The sequence below is a fragment of the Lepidothrix coronata genome, unplaced genomic scaffold (genome assembly GCF_001604755.1).
Source record: "Lepidothrix coronata isolate B3197 unplaced genomic scaffold, Lepidothrix_coronata-1.0 Scaffold4, whole genome shotgun sequence".
In the NCBI taxonomy this organism is placed as follows: Eukaryota; Metazoa; Chordata; class Aves; order Passeriformes; family Pipridae; genus Lepidothrix; species Lepidothrix coronata.
The window spans coordinates 7,296,356-7,316,920 of NW_016690184.1; the positions used below are offsets into that span (position 1 = coordinate 7,296,356).

Consider the following 20,565-nt stretch of genomic DNA (forward strand, 5'->3'; position numbering starts at 1 on the left):
AATAAGAATGAACTGAGTAATGAATGGTTTTTACTGAAGAGAAAGGTCTCTGCTCAACATGCAGATGATATAATCACTGCTTGAATATGCATAATTTAGAACAACTTAAACAGAATTTACATGTTTATTTGGTGATAATACATTGCTTTTTCAGGTACATGTGATCAAAGAGGTGGCAGCAATGGCTCAAGAAAAACTTGGTGTGTCCTGTGAAGTTATTGATCTGAGGACCATCTTACCCTGGGATACAGAGACCATTTGCAAGGTAAGAAAATGGTGCACGTTAATTTAAAACCACAACAAACCTAAGCTTTTTTTAAAGACCTACATTTTTTTGCTTTGTATTATATGTGTTGTTCTGTATCATATATGCAGCGTAAATGCACATTACATGGACCAAACATTGTTTCAGGATTCAAAATATTGTCAGAATTCATGTTCTTTGCATTGAAACAGAGGGCAGGATTTAATCAGACTTCTACTCGAAAACTTGTTTTCCACGATTTCTGACTCTCTGTATTATCTTTGCCATCTTTAGGTCTGAAAAGATCAGGAGAAATCTTTCTTTTTTTCCTGTTGTCTTAGTCTAAGACCTTTATCTAGTTTTAGGTGTGCAATAATGTGCCTTGGTTTTGTTTGTCTGTATTTCTAGAAATAAATGTTTTGATTTAAGATATGTGAATACTTGGGTTTGGGAGAAAAGGCAGCATTCTCAGACTATCTAGTTTGAAATTCATGGGTGCTGTGAAGTCCTTGTCTTCTTATGGAAGTCTTTGATTTTGCAAAGCATTTCTTTCAAAACACTGGGCAGCTGAAACTGGAATTTGAATTCCCATATACTGCGAAACCATGGGAAATGGTTATTGTACTTACACATACCTTGGTCTGCTTACCTCTTTCTTCCCTCCTCCATACTGTTTTCTCTTCAGTAGTTAAGAGCTTTTGGGAGGAAAGACCTTGAATTAAATGGAAGGGAAAGTATTTTCCAAAGGTTTTTGTAAATGTAAGTAAGAATCCAAAGGCACACTTTTAAAAGTGTCATTTGTCAAAATTAAAAAAAAACGAAGCCACACTAAAACCCACCAAAGAAATCTGAGGCCATTAGAACAGAACTTTATTGGGGAAAACTTGATTTCTCCTCTCCCAATGATTATCTTTTTTTCACATTGTCCTGATTTAGCAATTTGGACATTATTTTCAGTTTCTGTAATCTTTTTCCTTCATTTTTCACCTAACTGTTTGGTGAGGTACTTTTAACGTTACAAATACATTAATAAACTTAGATTCTGCAAATTAAATGTTAGTATTGTTAGTCATGAAAATTAGTCTTATGTCTCTTCCATGAAACCATGTTTTGTCAAGCTACTTGAGAAATGAGAGAAGAACTACTACCTGAGTGCCATCCAGCAGTACCAATGCTGATGAATGTGCTTTTGGACTGTAATGCTCTGAAAGGTTCTGCAGGTGCTTTTCTTTCTGCATTATTTACAGCATTAACAATTAAAGCATAGCCAAAGGTTTATGCCTCAGTTTGCAGTAATGGCTCCCTTGGTGTAAACTTGGACAAGGTGTGTGGTTAGCACGCTAGAGCTGTGAGCTTCCTGCAGGACCCTGGCTATCAACTTGTTGGGTCCTTATTCAGTCTCTGTACACTAGCTCATTTTGTGCTGCTGAACAAATCACTCAGAAAACTGACAGATGTCTGCAGCTTTGTTAACTCAGGCCTAGTAACTAGTGTACTGAGTTAAGATAACTATAGGGATGAGAAGAGCCATGGGATTGAAAAAGGTGTGTGATTCCATCAAGTACTTTCTCTGCCTGCAGTTTCTAATTTAAGGCATAATGGTATCATATCTACAGCTAACTCAGATTGTAGAGATATTTAAATGGGGCAGGTCACGCACACCTCCTTGTCTGACTCTCTATGTACTTGGAATGCCTTAATTGTGTAGACAAGTGTTTTGTTATTCTGTGGTTGCTCAGTAAGGGCCTTGCTTTTGGTCAGGTAAAGCATAAACATATTAAGTGTGAAAAAGGGAAAGATGAGCCATTGATCTGCTACTCTGTGGCAAACCTTGTACTTCTCCACAGTTATATTTACCTGAGGGACTGGGAGGAGCAGATTATGGGAGGAAAGATCCATGTTGGAAATCTGCGATTGACAGTGTCCTGCTGCCCGGTTGTGGATGTGTAACAAGTTGTGTACTTGCATGTATAGCTATGAGTTGCTTCATATAAATTTGCTCTTCTCAGTTGAAATGTTTTCCGTGTTTGTTTGAAGTGTGTTTCACATTACCTGGATGTACTTTCTAGCTGTAAAAAATGAGATGTGTTGATTTAGTCATCAATATGAAGAGAAACTTCGGCTGTAATAAATCCTTTACAACCTCTTCTGGAAAAGTAAAACAATTCAATTTTTTTAGCTAAATTTTTTTCCTTCTTTAAAGATTTGAGTTGTCGTTCTTTGAAAACAAAGCATCTCTTTGAATTAGCAGTTAAGTCTGTTTTGTTTGGTTAAAACTGCACTGAAATGCTGTCAGGAAAAAATGGAGCTGTGCATAGGAAGTACAGAGCTTTAGCTGTACAATATTTTGCAAATATGTTCTTTAAAAATAGATACTTCATGAAGATTTTCAGCTCCTGTTCCATTCTAGACATCTTTTAAGGTAGCTGTAGCGTAAGTAAAAAGATCACAGAGTCATAGAGTGGCTTGGGTCAGAATGGACTTCAAGAGATATGTAGTTTCAACCCCTCTGCTGTGGACAGGGACACCTTTCGCTAGACCAGGTTGCTCAGAGCCCCATCCAGCATGGCTTTGAGCACTTCCAGGGATGGGGCATCCACAACATCTCTGTGCAACCTCTTCCAGTGACTCACCACTCTCACAGTAAAGATTTTTTCTGTTATCTAATCTAAATCTACTCTCAGTGTGAAGCCATTCCCCCTTGTCCTATCACTACATGCCCTTGTAAAAAGTCTCTCTCCATCTTTCTTGTACACTCCCTGTAGGTACTGGAAGGCCACAATTTGATCACCCCGAAGCCTTCTCTTTCTCAGACTTGAACAATCCCAATTCTCTTAGTCTATCCTCATGGGAGAGGTGCTCTATCCCTTTAAAAGATGGAACAGATGGACCTGTGGCTTTAAATCTGTTTACCATTAAGAGGGTTGTTTCAAGAAAAGTACAGTGCACATTGGCTAGGCAGTTCAGCTGTTTATTATAATAAATACCAAATAGTAAATGTTTTTAGCATTGCTCTTATGTTAGTTTGGCTGCAGACCGGTCAGTCTGATGGGAGAAATGTTAAATTCTCTTCTTCTGTAGATCTTGTCTGTTTTGCTCAGCTGAAAATAATTAGTGGTTTGCATTTGTGCATTAGTTGGTTACATTATGCAACACTGAAAACTTTTTAACTTAATTTGCATTCTGGACAGCTTTTAAGGTGATTGCCAATGTAAACAGAAGGTTGGAAACTACAGTTCTAGGTGCTTGTTGTTGCCTCATCCCAAGAGGAATTGCTTGTGTCAGCTGTTGCAGTTGACAGTGGCTTACAAGTTTGTGTGATGGGACTTGTTATTCCCTTCCTGAGATGCCAGTGTCAGGGGCCAAGAGAGCAGTTGAAAAGTTGGCTGTGGCAGAGGAAGTCCTCAGCTGTCTGTTGGTCTGCTTATGTTCTCTTTACGGGCTCTTAAATGAAAATGGAATTGCTTTTACTCCAGTCCAACCTATAGGCAAAGTATAACCTGTTACAGGCTGCCCTTTGCCTCAGGCTATTACTTGCGTCAGCCTCCATAAACATTTTTGTTTTATCTTGTACGTCTGTATTTGAAATATGTCCAATGTCTCTTTGTTGTGTTGGATGCAGAGGAAAAGGATGGTGCATGTGTTACACTGCAACCTTATTGCTCTTCTGCTGGTGCTGGGATGCATGGTCCTTGGCTGATGGGAGTCTGTGTGGTGTTGGAGAGCAGGACTTTGGGTTTTGCTATAAAAACACATCTTTCTGTTTTACTGCTGGGAGGGGTTGTCCTTTATGATCAGTAAAGGCTGTTATTTTAGTCTTACTTAGCTGGAAATATATGCAGCTTTAAGACTAATTTGACAACTGCTGTAGACGTGCAGAAGGGTAGGTTGAAATTGTTAGTGCTTTGGAGGTGAGGAGTCATATGTCAGAATTTTCATGGCAAACCTAACTGCTTAATCTGCTTTCTGTAGCTTTTTCTATAAAATCCATATTTCCTAGAACTATGAACTGTACTTCACAACTGCCACCAGAGGCCTCTTCTCATCAAGTTAAGCATCTGCTTTGACTTTGCATTGCTCCTATGAGCATGTTTATGAATATATAGCTCTGAGTGAAACATAGATAAACATAAAGAATAAATATAGTGAACATAGATAAAATTGCTGCCTAACTTTACCGATATTTTATTTGCATTTTTAAGATTTTGAGATTATGTTCAGTTTTGAAATGGGTTAGCATTTGTCTTCTGCATAAGGAGATGAGGTTGCACCTGCCTGGAGCAGACTACTATGGGCTTTGAATGGATCCCAGGAATACTTGTAACTTTCTTTTTGGTACAATTCCTGAGATTGGTGAATGTGCAAACAGGGGCTAGATTTTTCTTTTGTCAATCTTCAAATGTCTAAGGATGAGTAATGAAGTTTGAGCTAGTTACAGTAGCTCATAGAACTGTTCTAGAGAATGGATATCTCCTAGAGGGTCATTATTCCCAGCTGTTTCAGCAGTCTGGTTTTGGATGAGATAAATTGGCTTCTGGAAATGTCATGGTTTACAAGTTTGATCTTAAAAAAAAAAAAAAAAAGGAAGCCCTGACTGAGTGCAATGTAAAGTTAGGTGAGATAAATTGTACCCTCATATAGCTCATAGATGACATCTACTGCTGACATGTGTGGTTGACCGTTTAAAAAACATATCTGAAATCTCTTTGCTTGGATAAAAAGAAAGAATCTCTGTGTGTGTTTTATGTATATTTTTATACATTAAAACACATGCTGATCTGTAATCTTTCTAAAGTCTGTTGCAAGAAAAATGGAGTAGATTCTACAGGTTGTATATGCTCAGAGCTCTGGTGTATTGCTTCTGAATGAGACATGATGCAATTTCTTGGTGCTTTACCCCTAGAGGATTGAAACCATCAACTCCAAATATATAGCTGTATAGATCAACATAAAAAGTTGTGTTATGTGTCAGAAAGTGACACATAACTTTTGTTGAGTATGTGCTGCCTTTGGTGCTTCCTTAGGAAATGCAACAGTTCTTAGATTACTGAGCCTCTTGTCTATATATACATTTTCAGAGCATGATGTCATTTCATGGGCCAGTGAAAAATTTGGTAGGTCTCTTTCATTTTGACAATCTTCGCTGATTTTTGACTAAAGCTCTTGCTTTTTTCCCTAGGGCTGGAGTGATGCAGTGGTTATGATTCAAAGAGAAAGGAGTTAGCTGTCCATGGAGTTGATTTTTTTTTTCCCCGAGGGAGAGAATGCATTCCTTGTGTTTATTCTAACATCAACATCCTACATCTGTGTGTTTTATTCATGTATGAGTGGACTGGGATCAAGAGAGATTTCTCTCTGTTATACCTTCACGTGTAAACAGGAACACATGAAATTAATGTATTTCTCAACATACCCTGCTGATAACGAAACCTCTACCTTGACTATACAGTGCTGACTGCCAGCTGTTGCTTGTGCATGCAGACATTTGCATTTAGTGCAGGAAAGATGTCAGTTCCTAATCCAGACATTTTCACACTACATAATTGATTAGCTGTGTTATTATTGAAAGACTAAGCTACCATGAAGGGTGCTGCTAAAGAAAATGAAACATGAGATGTATAGATAATATCTATAAAAATTTTTTCTTTAAAACCTCCGAAACCGTTTAAAGATACTTTTTCTCCCTTTCAGAAATAAAGTTTTCAGACAAGGTTTTATTCTCTTCTGTACACTTAACAGATTATCTTGGAAGCTTTAAATAGATTAGGCTGTGCGGATTTTTCCGTGTATGGACTGTTGGGTGGTGTGGTATTGATTAAAAAGCCAGTGGCACACTTCCCAGTGCTTCACTGGTCACATTCGGGGTAAAATTCTGTAGTTGTGGTTTTTATATTGAAAAATATGCTTATGTTACTGGAAGTGGGAAATCTAGCTCAGGATTAAGTATTCTAAAGGGATTCTGCAAGTTACTGGTTTTTTTCACCCTGAATCGAGCCAAGCGTGTTATTTAAACTTTAAACTGATTAGTATCCATCTGCCATTTTTACTTTTGCAGTTGAAAGTTTGCAAATGCACATTTCTATGCTTTTGTATTATTTAAAAGACAAGTATTTGCCACACATAATGATAAAAATTTGGTTTTATTACCTAATTAGTCATCTTAACCTCCTCTGAACTGTTGCTACTGTAGTGCAAAGAAATGTGGAAAATTATTCCTTCATAACTTAGTAATAAAAGCACTGTAATCTGACCTGCAACATTAAGGGCTTGTGGATTACTGTGAGCCTGGATAGCTTGGAATTTTGCGGAGAAATAGCGGTGCCTTTGCAGGAGTGTAGTTTATGGATTGACATTGTTAAGGATAGTAATTCTGAAGTTGCTTCTTTAGGACACTATTACAGACAGGGGAAGGGGTGTATGTAATTCTAGGGACTTGGTGTTGCTTTGCTCTTCTTTAGGCAGGGTTCTGCAGACCTCCCCATTGAGGTCAGCACAAATTCTTGTCAAGCTGCAAAACCATCTGCTGCTCATTGGAAAGAGCAAATCTGAGCAAAAGAGAAAGCAGAGTTCCACAGAGGGAACAGCACTGGGGAGCAGATCAGGGGCAAACTCTGAGTCTGTTTTCCATCAAGGCTTTTTGATGGGAGCCATTTTTACAGCAGGTATTAGAGCATTCTCCTTAATGCACAAGTGGCATTTCAGTCAGACATCATCAGCAATTGAATAATTTTCAATAGTAGATCATTGGTGTCCTATACTTAAGAGCCAGCATGTCCTAGCAGACCTATTGGTCTACCAGCTTGTTGTTCCCATTCCTTTAAGTTTACTTCATCTATTTGGACTGTGAATAAAGGAAAATCAAGATCAGCAGGCCCGATGTGGTTTTTTTATGCATTGAATGCACTCACCAGGCATCAAACTGTATAGTTGTAGCACAGGTATCCTGGGATCAGATTTATGTTTCTTGGCTGTCTGTTCTTGAACTTTTGCCATTTTACATGTTGCTCCTTGGATTTCTTACTGAACGGATCTTGTACCTATAAAATATGATTAAAGTTGTACTGCTTACATGATGACAGTTTGTCACTGTTTCCATAAGAAACTTGTGTCTTTTGGTCTTGTAGTTTCAGGTTGCTAGAGTGTGCTGTGGACTGTTCGTTGGCTTCCAGAAGCAGAACACTGGAGCCATGCTTGCAGGCAGTCATTTTAAAGTTATGAGAATATATACATAACCATTTTAGAAACTAATTATTCATATCTTTGCTCATCTATATTGCAAGAAAACTTTGAATGGAACCCTTGTTTTTTGTTCCTATGCTTCTTGTTTCAGGAAAGTACTTCAGTGCTGAGGTGTTTGTGTATATACAGTTCTGTTTTCTCCTTTCTCCCTCCCAATATAAAAGTGGTTCTCAGTCTTTTTACATATGTATTCATAAGTGATACTTGAGAAAGAATCTGATTATAGAAAACCTTGAATAGAGAAAAGGCATTTGTGTATGGTTTCTGTTAACATTGAGTGTAGTGCCGATGATACCATCCATGAATTCTTCCTTTCCTTTTTGCTCACATTCCATATTACAAGCTTCAAATTTAAAGGCACTTGTGCTAGTAAATGAGTAGTGGTACATAGTCTATAGTTAAATGTAACTCCAATTTTTTTTTTTTTTTTTTTTTTTTTTTTTTTTTTTTTCCTTTGCAACTGATTGAATGCTAATGGTAGTTGAGATGAAGCTCCGTGATGGTAATCATATATGAATCATTATTCCATAGAGATAATTATTGCTTCCCTACAGTATTGCCCTGTAGCTATTTATCCTGCTATTATCACTTGGTTGAGCCAGCTGCTCTTTTAAACTGTTTTCTTTGTTTGTTTGTTTTTGTTTACTTTTTTTTTTTAGACTTTGGATGCTGTAGATTCTTATTATTTGTGCTTTATTAACCTTTACCTCATGGGAATGTAGTTTTAAGTATTTCTGCAATGATTTTAAAGATAATGTTGAAATTCATGATGCCAATATTTAACCTGCTTTTTAGTGAGTTATTGTCTAACAGCATATATATTTATTAACAGCAGAATGCATTGTATTTGGCTTCTTGTAAGTATTTTTCTATTCACAGTGAGCTTTCCATGAAGGCAATCTGAAATGCTTGTAATACAAGCATAGACTATATTGACTGCAGAGATTTCCAAGTGGAAACATTGTTAGATTTTTTTATGGTAAGATTTTTTTTTCATTAAGATGTTTTCCAAAGGTCTTAGAACTATACCTGGTAGGATGACATCTTAAACGCTGACCTGATAGATATATTGATTAGACTTAGTTTTCATTATGCTCTTATCTTCTCTGATGCTACTAATGTGGGACTAGATAAACCATTTACCATCCCTCTTATCTTTGTTTTGTGCTCAAGAGTCCATACTTACAGGCTGCTTTAATTTTTGGTCTGCCATGCAACAATGCTCAGTACAGTTGAAGGGTTTCTTCTAAATAAACTCAGTATATTCTATAGTAACTTTTTCTGACAATCTATTATGGACTATTCCTAAAATCCCCCAAATCTCTTGAAATTCTTTAGCCTGTTTGACTGATCCCCTTGCAAATTTGGTGAGCTGAATTAATGCATAAAATCCTGAATGTCTAATTACTTTCTTGACTCATTATGATAGAAAACAGCAATTTTCTTGTTATATGTATTATATCTTCTTGTTATGTAATTTTTGTTGTCTCTGACGCATGTTAAGAACTTTACGATATTGATATATAGTTGTTTTGCGAGTTTATTTTATTTAAAAATAGGTAAGATTTTTATTTATAAAATTATAAAAGGTGTTTAGGGGGAATTAGTTCAAACTGTTTTTTTTTTCTCGTTGATGATAGAATATGAAAAATAATGTATAAGAAAAGCATCCAGAAATTAAGTTAATAAAGTATGGAAAGGTCTACTGAAGCAATCTAAAATAACCATGCTAAACATTAGAATAATCTTAAGCATTTTTTAAAATAATGTGGTGTGAGGGGAATTGTTCATTCAACCTAAATTTTTTGAAGAAGCTGACAGTATTAGAAATGCTTACCATGATATAATTTTAAGATCAAGCAATTTATTCTTTTTTCCCATTTGATACATGTGTGAAATATTTATCCACTTTCCTGAGCAATATTCTGTTTAAGTGGTAGTCGCATTACTTGGATCAGCAGTGCAGTGTGCTGTAAGTTGGAACTGTACTTTGGTTTGTGTCTTGTAGCTTAAGACTTGCAATTGTTTACAGAGAATGCTAATCAAACTTTCCAGGTGAGAAAAACAGTAAGTGGTAATTTAAAATCACTTGGTTACAGTATAATGCTTGTGTTGTAGGTGTGCATTTTGATTTCTTCATCCAGCTAAAAAACCCCATATTGCCAGTTTCATGAATTTAGTTTGTTCTGCACATGACAAAACTATAAAACCACTCTTTTGACATGTGGTCAAACCTTACCACTAAGTATTAATCTATACTACATTATCATATTTGGCACTTCTGGTGCTTTTACTGACACGCTACCTAGACTTAGATGTTCAAAACAGTGCTGCGATGGAAGGCTACAAATTTCTTAAGGAGGAAGGGCTTAGAAGGCTCTATTGCAAAAGGGGAATCTATTTTGTATTTAAAGAGTATATGGCATCTACTGATCATTTGACATTAAACTGGTACACTATTTTAGCACTAAAGGCAAAAGTTGATTTATTATTTTTTCAAAGTTTTGAAAGCTTTCTTTTAGAAATTTCAGTTTCTTTGTTAAATTTAGAATATGTGTGTTTTCTGTCTGCTTCTCCTTACAGGGAAAATGGAGTTAGCGTTGAGAAGAAAAAAGTAAATTTGGATTATTAAGCACAGTAATGTGACTTTTTGTTTTCCACTTGTTTGTGTTGAAGTATTTGCAGTATGATGGCAACAAATGTTGCGCTTTAAAAAGCCTGTGGAAACAATTAATTTCTGATTACCAGCTATGTTTTTTTGTTCATGTTAAAGAAATCTCTTGATGCTGTCATTTTTTTTTTGGCTAAGAGCTTAATGGTGTTTTAAATAGTGGATTGACTAGAGGAAAATGTGATTTTTAGATCTTAAAAACTATGTCAGCAGTTTATTTTAATATAGTTTTATTTTCCTGTGAAAGAAAATAAATCTTTCAAAGGAGTTGGACTTGATCCTTGTGGGTCCCTTCCAACTCAGCAGATTCTGTGATTCTGTGAATCAGACTACATAGTCATTTGTAATTTGTCTTTTCTACTGGACAATCAAAATGTATTTGGAGTAGTTAATGCATATGTTACTGGGTATGTATGTATCTGGATTTAAAGGATCATCTACGTCATTTAGGTTTTTAAGTACCATCATGATTGATATATCTATTTTGAAGTTAAGCCTGTGAAAGATATTGGTTGTTAGACCTAATTACACTTACTTGCACTGATGAAATGTTGCAAAATGTAGAGGTTTTCTAGGGGCAATTACTTGGAGTAATTTAAAAGCTAATATATGGACATTTGCTTATTTCAGAAATGACTTAGTAGCACAGTGGAATTTGCCCAATACAAAAGATAAATTTAGATATCTCTTTTTTTTCTCAGTGACTTCAATAGTTGTTAAATATTTAATAAGATTGTAACCTTTTTTACCTAAAGCAACATAGTGTTAACTAGTTTTCTGACCTATAGTAGTCTATAATAAAATACCTTTTTTTTTTCAGTATTGGGAAAAGATCATTATAAAGGTCGCTGTGAAGCAGAAGACTCATATTCTCCCTCCCTCCTGTATTCTTTATTAATTTAGTATTAATTTCATTATCATCTAAAGTAATGTCAGAACCAACATGATTGTGCAGCTGGATTCAGCAAAGTACTGAGGAAATTGCTGATGAGATGAAGTTTTAAGCTTTCTCCATGTGTTCTCAAAATATTGAGTTGTATACATTGGCAAACTTCTAAAGAAATAAAATATTTACTGATAATACAGAAATGATCGTCTTTAAATAAATAGGAGACTTTGAGCAATCTAAAATGACATAATTTAGAGGCCCAATGCTTTTATAAGTAAACGTAATTAGAAATGTGAAAGTATAAAGGAAGAGATTGTGATTTGCATTAGTCAGTACTTTACAGTTCCTTCTATCACGTGCTGCTTAAGATATTTGTCAAATTACTCAATTTCTTTGTGCCATGGTCTTGCCATCTATAAAACTTGTATTAATCTCTCCTTTTTCTGGTGTTGTCTAATGTAAATACATTGATTTGTTTGGGCTTCCAGTAAATTTTAAAGCCTTAGATATTTTGTCTAATTTTCTTCAAGGCATGACAATACAGCCCCTTAGTCCCATTTTCCAATTTTCTGAATTCTGCCTGCCAACCATTTAGTATGTGCTTAACCAATTCTCCTTTGAGGAAAATAAGTGACAATAAAAGCTAAGCAACAGTCTCTCCCTAAAATGAATACATTCCACTCAATAAAATTTTACCTGAGAAATCTAGAAACTGTGATAAACCTGCTCCTGAATAGCTTTTTGCAAAGAGTATCAGAGAACACAGAATTTGTTATGGAGCAGTAAGCTGTAGAGCTTCTGTAAGATGGGGTGGTTTTCTGTAAGCAAATGTTGCTCAGAGTAGGAAAATGGAGAGAACTAGTGAACAACCACATTTTGTTTACTACCTACAGTGCTGGGTAATTGGTCTTCCCTCTGGCCTTTCCACTAGCAAACCAAATTTTTTAGAGATCTATAACAGATCTACAGCTCTGCTAGTTATTGCTGTCCAAAAATGAAGTGACACTCTGGTCAAATATAGTTTTGCTCCATTGACAAGTTTGGTTTGCTCCATTGACAAGTTTGGTTATGCTTCTTCCATTTTCATGCTCTGAGATGTACAAAGCTCCTGGGTATTTCCATGGATCTGTATTTAACGTCTTTCCTCTCTGTTCCCTGAATGTGTAGGGGATGTAACTGAGGAGATCTCTACAGGCATTTTAATGATTACAGTGATGTAGAATTAATTTCTGACTTGGAATGAGTGTTATTCAAAAGCATTACGTTAGGAAATCAAAGCTTCAGACAAGAAGGGCTCATTTGTGCCTTGTAAGGTTCTTATGCCAACTTCATGATTTCCTGTCTGCATCCTATCTGCTGTCAAACATAACTGCCTTAGTGATTTGGGAGAAAAATATTCATGTGACACATAGTCTAGGACTATCACATTTCAAAGTGTTTAGAGTAAACACTGTGTCTCAGATATGTTAACAGTATGAAATAAGCAGAAATGAGGGAACAAAGACTATTATTCAGCAATATTCAGAACTCTCCAGTGAATGAATTACAGGCTTTGAGTATTTATTCTGTCATGGATGAAGATGACTACTGTCTTGTTGATAAGCATGTAAAGGGTTCAGCATGTCTTTTAAGCTGCTGATGTAAGTGAGAAATGCAAATGTCTGTGTATCATGTTGAACAGAAGAAGCCAGATAGTTAATTCTTTTAGGAGTATACACTAAATAGATAAGGAATATTTATAAACTCTTATTGCTCACACTGCTGACTCATTTTGATGCTATGGTGATCAGTAAAATAAAAAAAATCTATATCAGTTAATGGAAGCGGGCTGGTTTTTTTGCAGCTTACTTTCACAGTTTTTCAGCTCATCAGGAGGGGCTATTTAAAAATAAAGTGTATTTCTTGGTCTATAGATAGACTTTCTTTTGTGTACATTTTGAAATTGCTATAATTAGTGATTTTTGGGCTAATGTGTGTTTAAGAGTTCAATGATTATGTGTTTAAGAGTTCAGTGTAGCAGTGAAATGTAACTCTTGTGTGTCAAGAAATATCTGTCTCAAATTTGAGGCTTGATTTGGTGTTTGAAGAGATTTCTATTGACATCAGTGACAAATGCATGTATTTTGTGACAGTTTTTATGTATATTAATGCTTTATTGTCCTGTGCTAACCCAGCAAATGTCTTTGTCTTACTATAGCTCTAAGAAGCATGTCACTTTTGCACAAAGGCTGTTAAAATTAATGGAAATGGATAATTGGAGAATGAATTTGATCGAATAATGTAGAACTAAAAGGCATAGATTGACCTTCTTAATGTCTTTGAGCATTGGAAGAGGTTCTTATTTTAGTGTAATTTAATCTTTTTATTAGTTTTATCTTGGCTATGGAAGACTTCGATGGAACATGCTGGAAGATTGTAATAGTGGCATTTGTGAGAAAATAAAGTCATAGATTATAAAAGTCAAATTTACAATAAAGGAAAGATTGCTGAATATCAACCTCTATTTACATCATAGAGCTTCAGACTTCTTGTCACATACTATTAGTCCAGAAAACAGGAATAGTAACAACTGCAAATTTATATAGACTGAGTCAACATGTAATCTTAAACAGTTGATATCAAGAGATAATGTTTTATCTTTATTCCAAGGATTGTACCTGTAGTCACTCTTCTGGGGAAAAAGAAGTTATATCAAATTTACTGGATTGAGAGACACACATCAAAAAGATCAAACTAATTGTTGCAGAAGCAACAGGGTTGCTACTTAAATAGAAAATAATTATTGTCTCATGTTTGACAGTATTTTTATGGAAACTGAAATTAAAAAGTTACAGGCAAATTACTGAGGATGCTATGTTAACTATTTAAAAATCCCAACAGCATAGTAGGAATGTTCCATTAAATGGAGGTCTGGAAAAAAAACCCAAACAGAACTCTCAGATATATGTTCCATGGATTTTGGATTTGGCCTTACCATCTCTTCTCTTCCCATGCAATGCTATGAAGGGATAGAAATGAATTGATTGCTTTACTTTGGATAACAACACTGTGATAAAAAATGAAAAATAATTACTGTGTGAGTAGTAAAGCTTGGATTTATATGGATTCATGTTCCATATATCCTGCCTTCCACCATTCCATATTCTCCATTTATCTATATTAGAATGCTCAGCTCTTCTCTGAAATGGCTGGCTAAACAAAAAAGAGAATTTATTGATGCATACTGGTTGCTGAAAGAGCTGTGGGAAAGATAGTGTTAAGTGCAGATTGTCTTTTGTTAGTTTACTAAGTAGGAGTACTACTCTCCCTCAGAGAGGCTGATTTTTACCAAGCTTGAAGGAACTCAATACTTTTAAGTCTTGCTGCAAAATGACTATTGGGACAGTGACAAATGGACAGAAAAATGAGGTCAGGTCACAGGACCCTCATTTTCTTGACTGACAGGCTGAAAATTAATATATACCTTGTAAATGACTATTCATTCTTCCGTAGGTTGAAGTAGGTCAAATACAGAGAGTGTGTAACGTAGAACAAATTGGAGATTGTTGAAGAAATGACACAAGGATTGCTTAGATGGTTTTGATGAAGAGGGCACGAGAGATAGAGGGAGAATAGGACAAAATATAACAGTGAGTGAGTGAGAAGAATTGGTTGTTGCTTTAGAAAAATTAAGTTGTAAGTAATAGAGAAAAAATATATTAAGAACATAAACAAGGGATACAGTAATTTTTAAGGCATAAGTTTGCAAGATACTTGGCACAAAATTCTGTAAACAATCTGTATCCTTCAAATAGTTATCACATCTATTAGATACCTACTAAAGCTTGTTTTTTAAGGGGTCAGAGATGGCACAGCTCTCATTTTCAGACATCTCCCTGACCATCCTGGTCTACTTCATATTTTTCTTAAATTATTTAGTGATTATTTTGCTCAGATCTTGCCATTGTATTGCCTCTTGCTTTCCCATATAATCTGTGTTAGTAATTCAGATTCTAAGTCCAATAAATCCTAGGCATAAGTGGGTTCAACACCTGCAGTGAAACCGATTCAGCTGTCTGTGAAGCTGTATTTTTGCTATCAAAATTGGAAGTAAGTTCAGGAAACTGGAATGAAGCAGATGCTGGATTCATAGGTGCTGAAGCTCCAGCTTCTTTGGGAGTTTGAGTGAATTTTTTTTAGAAGTCTAGTGTAAATTTTCAAAATGGTTTTTAAGATTATAAAATGCACTAGCTTTCTGATTTAGCATACATTGGTCTACCATACATCTGGTCTTCCTCAATATGATTCTTGTGATGTTACTTGAAAAAGACAGTTGCTGATATGAAATCTGTCAACAAAGTGGTTCTTTTGCCACCACACTCTTAAAAGACATCTTCACAGGTGTTTACTGGTGGCTAGAAATGTACTGACATTCCCTTCTGTGACTAAAACGTTTTGTGAACACGTGGCAACTGGAGGATACTGAGTAAGTACAGAGTACATTATTTTAGATAAACTGTATCTGTGAAAGTTTGACCATTTAGAACATCCGTTTTAAACATCTATTTTCGTGCCATGCCAACATCTTGGTAAGGATTAGGACAGAATTTCTCTATTCCTGTTTGTGGGTTTAAAAAAACCCAAACCCCGTTGCCCAGTTCTGAAACGTTACACTTGATTAGTTGTGTTATCAGATGTTCTGGCTGGCATGATTAGCCTACAGATTGATGATGTTTTATTAGAGTTCAGATGCTATTTATACGGGTCTTACAACTTACAATCTTACAACTTACAATCCTTTTCTGTTGAAAGTTTGGTGAGATGTTTGGTCAGATCAGTTCAATATAGTAGCCTGAGGAGGCTTTATGTCTTATAAGGGAATCTTCGAGCATTGTGCATGGTTAGTTTTGGTGTTTTTCCTCCTGAAAGGGAAAAGTAAACAATTATATTTGTGGTTTGGAAGACTGTCAGGGGTCCTAAATCTTAGAATGGGGCAGAACAGATGGGAGTCTTTGAAGGCACTGTATAGGGATAAAGAGCAAATTGCATAGATCAGGCTAATAGTGAACTGTCATGGCCTGAACAAAGTCTCGCTGCTGTCCTGGTCACGCTAGAATGCCCAATATGAACCAGAGTGAAAAACAGACAAGGAGTATGCCACAACTGGTATTACCAGTACTTTTCTCAGTTCCTTTTTTCATATCTTCTAGAATCAAGGTATTTTCTCTCAAAAACTTGGCATCCCTCCTGCCGTGGCCTTTTCTTTTTTCTTGTTGTTCTTTTCTTCATTGACATTCCTGCACTTCTCATTTTTCAGCATTCAAGTTTTTCTTCTGTCCTGCCTTCAAGTTCTTACTTTCATTTCACAGTCTTTTTCTTCATCTACAGCTTTAAGAAACATCACTTTCATTTTAATCTTTCTTTTCAAATCAAGGCAGGATTTTTGCTGGGACACTCTACTTTTTGTCTTACATAGTTATTTGAATTGTGTTAGAAGCTACTGAGTAATTCAATAGGAGAAAATAAAAGTATTGTTGTGTTCAGCAATAAAATTTCAGACTGTTTTACTTATTTTCCTGGTGACCTGATGCTATTTTGTTTCTTTTAAGAACAGTTGTTAGTTTTTTTCAAGTTCTCTAAACCTATAGTTAGCCTCAATAAAATTATTCTGAGGAGGCCTATTATGTGGGTACTATCTGGCAACAGTGTTTTGCTTCTGGTGAATAATGCTAAAATTTGTTCCAGACAGTGTTTTTATGTGTATAATGGGGTGTGAGTATGGCAGTGAATTAGTTGTCCCATTCTTAGATCCTCCAAAATAACTGGAGAGGTGTTCAGAAGATTTGCAAATCTTACAAATAACTGAATTATCTGTGGGAGCTCTTTAAGAACTGGCCAAGATCCCATCTGTTTTTCGAGAATAAAAGATTAAATTAGGAATTTAGCTGAGGCACTGTTCATCCTCATAAAGTTTTATGACTCGTCTTTGCTGTCTGACTTTTCCATGTGACTCTACATGAGAATCAGAGCACCTGGAAGAGTGAGGATGCTGAGCTAGGTGGTTATGAGGACGGGTGATAAAGCTAGCTAGATGTTCTTAGTGTCTCAGGGGTTTAGGTACTTTGATAGTCCTGAGGTAGATGCCTTAGTGCCATGGTCTAGTAACCATGGCGGTGTTGGATCAAGGGTTGGACTTGATGATCTCAGAGGTCCTGTCCAAATCTGGCTGATTCTATGATTCTATGATCTTATGGAAAGTGGGTGTTTTCCCTGCCTTTTTGGTTGTAGAAGACTGCAGTCTTTCCTTAAAAGGTTAGCTTGGAGGAACCTCAACAAACACTCAAACTTAAAAGCTTGGATTTTATTTTATTTTTAATAAAGAATTATAGTGGAGATGTACTATTACAGCCTGATTATTCCAGGAATTTGAGGGAGAGATGAAATTTTCACAACCTGTGACTTTTAATAAACACTATGCACATAATTTCTGAAAGGCCAAAGGGCTAAATAATCCTAAATTTTAACTTACTAATAGACTTATAACTTCTAAGACCTAAAATAAGTGTTAGTTCTGAACATGAGTATGGAAAAACTGAAGAGGCAAATTAATTTATGAATACTCTAATTTGTGTTCCTTAGTTTATTTTTAGGTTAAGCAGGAGTATCCATCTGCACAAAACATAGCTTTGTTCCATTGTCCCTACATTCTGTGACCATTGTTAGCAGCTGCTGCTTTTTTAGCAATTAACTGTTTTAGGGTACATAAAATGTGTTACAAAGGTATTACGAGAGGGTTTGTAGCAGTGTTGTTTTACAAGACTAAGTTTACTGAAAGGCATTAGAGGGTTAGTCACTACTTGATAGAATATCAATCCTTTTAATCTGCTTTAACACTCTTCAATTAAAACTGAAGCATCCCAAGCTGTATTGAGATGCACCCTGCTGTGTGTTATACCTCTTTTCTCTTTTTACAGTCTCAGCTATTTAAATTGCAAGCTGCTACTCTGTATTTTTATGGTACCTGACACATTGGAAATCTGTTCTTGGGTCTTGGCTTTGCAGGAAACTTATAAATCTCTCTGTTGATCATCTCAGCCATACCCTGACAGTGTTGTGTTGGATGTAAAGGCCATAACTCTTTTATTATTGTCTCTTCATTGCTTCTTTGGATGTTCTACCTAGTCCTGTAGCCAGCCCTTTTGGTTTTGACTGTAATTTTTTAAATCTTTCATGTTACTTTGCATTATTCCTGTGCTTGTTTTCATTTTTCATTATCTCTGCACCACCATTTTCATGCTACAGCATTATATTTTTGGTGCTATGCAGAAATATGCAGGAATAATTTCAGAATTATTTTTGGCATTTATAGTGTAAAATGATACATACTGGAATACTAAAATCCTGGTGTGTCGAGTCAGTAAGTTTTATGGTTGTGTTAACATTTCTCTGCAAGATGTTCCATATGTGCATCCCTGCTGTGGTCACATTAGTTCTTTATGAACTGTTCCTGCCATGCATACATTTTAAACTGGGGGAAAGATTCATCCTGATGAGGATTTCAAAGTGGTGAGGCTTAACCAGTGTGTTATGCAACGTCAGCATAATAACAAACTATGCAGTGCAGTCACTGGGCACCACTGAGAAGAGCCTCGCTGTGTCTGGTTTGCACCCTTCCCTTTTCAGTATGTATATACATCGATGAGGTCCCTTTATTCCAGACCCTTAATCATCTTTGTGGCCCTTTGTTGGACTCTCCAGTATGTTCATGTGTCTCTTACTGAGGAGTGCAGAACCAGACGCAGCACTCCCGGTATGGCCGTATATACCAATGGTGAGTAGAGGGGCAGCATCACCTCCCTCATCTGGCTGCGACAGTCCTAATGCAGCTCAGGATACCATTTGCCTTCTTTGCTGCAGGGGCACATTTCTGGCTCATGGTCAATGTGGGGTCCATCAGGGCATCTGTCTGCCTTTCCTGCCAAGCTGCTTTCCAGCAGTGCAGCCCCAGCGTACACTGGTGCCTGGAGTTGTTCCTCCCCAGGGACAGGACTTTGCGCTTCCCTTGTTGAGCTTTGTGAGGTTCCTGTCTGCCTGCCCAGGTCTCTCCGAATGGCAGCATAGCTCATCTGGCCTGTCAGCTGCTCCTCCCAGTTTTGTGTCATCTGCAACTCTGCTGAGGGTATATAGTCTACCCCAGATGCAACTGCAGAGTTGCTCGAGGAGAAAACAACAATATTTTCTAAATTATGATTTAGAATATAGTTCTGCAAATGTGTATTGAGGTTGCTGAAGTGCTCCCAGCTGTGGGTCACCTCACTGTCAGCACTCAGACTGCTCACAGATGCATGTCTTCTACTTCTGTGACCACTCAGTTGCCTTTTTGTGATCAAATTTAAGAAAATGTTATATATTTCATGAACTATCAGTAAATGCTTTGAGGCTGTTTTTAATAATTAAAACTAGTGTTCTTCACACTGACTGCAAATTTCACATAATTTCTGAACGTATTAAGAAGAAGATGACGAAAAGTAAGCATGGCCTTGCTGAGGCTAAATCTGTGATAAGTGTCTGGATCTGTGACAAGGGATGAGCAATGAATGACACCTTAACTGCAACTAAGCTTTTGAAACTCTCTCTCAGAGTATTCCTGTATCCAAGTTAGTGTGTTATGCTGTGATCCAATGGACAGCTGGATAGGTAGAATGGTGTTTGTGTGGCTGGGCCTAGATGGTCATGGTTAGTGGGTAGAGTACAGTATTCTGCCAGGAAGCCAGTGACGAGAAGGTTCTGTGGGGGACTGTACTAGAGCCTGTCTTTTCTCCTCTATTCTGCTGGTAGCATCCTCTTCTGCTTCTGCCTTTGCCATTGTGAAAAATGTAGTCCAGCTTTTCCCTGTGCTCTAAATTGTTTGCTTGTTCCTTCTCCTTCCTCTGGGCTCTCATTAGGATTTACATCCAGCTATATTTTGCTAATACTATGGAGATGGTAAAAGTAGTAATCAGGTGGAAGTACAGCTGGACTGATTGCTTAGGGAGAACAGATTTAAAGTGGCCATGTAACATCAACTTAAGTTCCTATTTTTGGAGCTTTACTCCTTGTTAGAAATAAATATTCAAATGCACAGTAGTAACTTTGAAAGAGCTGAATGGACAGTATGGCAGCTGTCTACAACATGCTGCAGCTTAGTACATGGTTTGATAATTTATTTGATGAAGCATTAATTGTTTGATTTCAGGTAAACATCTCATTGGGCAGCAAATACATTTCTAATACTTCTCTTAATTTTCCCATGTTTTTCTCCATTACTGTGATAGAGTTGTAATGCATTTTACTTTTAGATCTTTTTTTATTTTCTGTAATATCTGGTCTTTTACTGTGATTTGAAGTTAACTGGAAGGGAGGTTAGACAAAATTTCCAGGTGGTGGGTGTTTTTTGTTGTTGTTGTTTTGTTTTTTGTTTGTTTGGTTTGGGGTTTTTTTTTGGTTTTTTTTTTTTTTTTTTTTTGTGTGTGTGTATGTATTTTGTCTGTTTTCATTTTTTGC

At 36.4% G+C, this 20,565-nt stretch overlaps 1 protein-coding gene across 7 annotated transcripts in view; it reads left to right on the forward strand.

Annotated features, from left to right (window-relative positions):
* The window catches only part of BCKDHB (branched chain keto acid dehydrogenase E1 subunit beta), a 153,217-nt gene that overhangs the window by 38,411 nt on the left and 94,241 nt on the right, over window positions 1–20,565 (forward strand). For 5 of the 7 annotated variants that reach the window (XM_017825080.1, XM_017825072.1, XM_017825109.1 and 2 more), the window contains exon 8: window positions 155–265. In XM_017825080.1, the coding sequence (XP_017680569.1) occupies window positions 155–265 (111 nt within the window). Of the gene's footprint in view, window positions 1–154; window positions 266–2,091; window positions 2,254–5,423; window positions 5,850–20,565 lie in introns of those variants that run through there. The other 2 variants (XM_017825119.1, XM_017825101.1) reach the window with 2 other exon arrangements.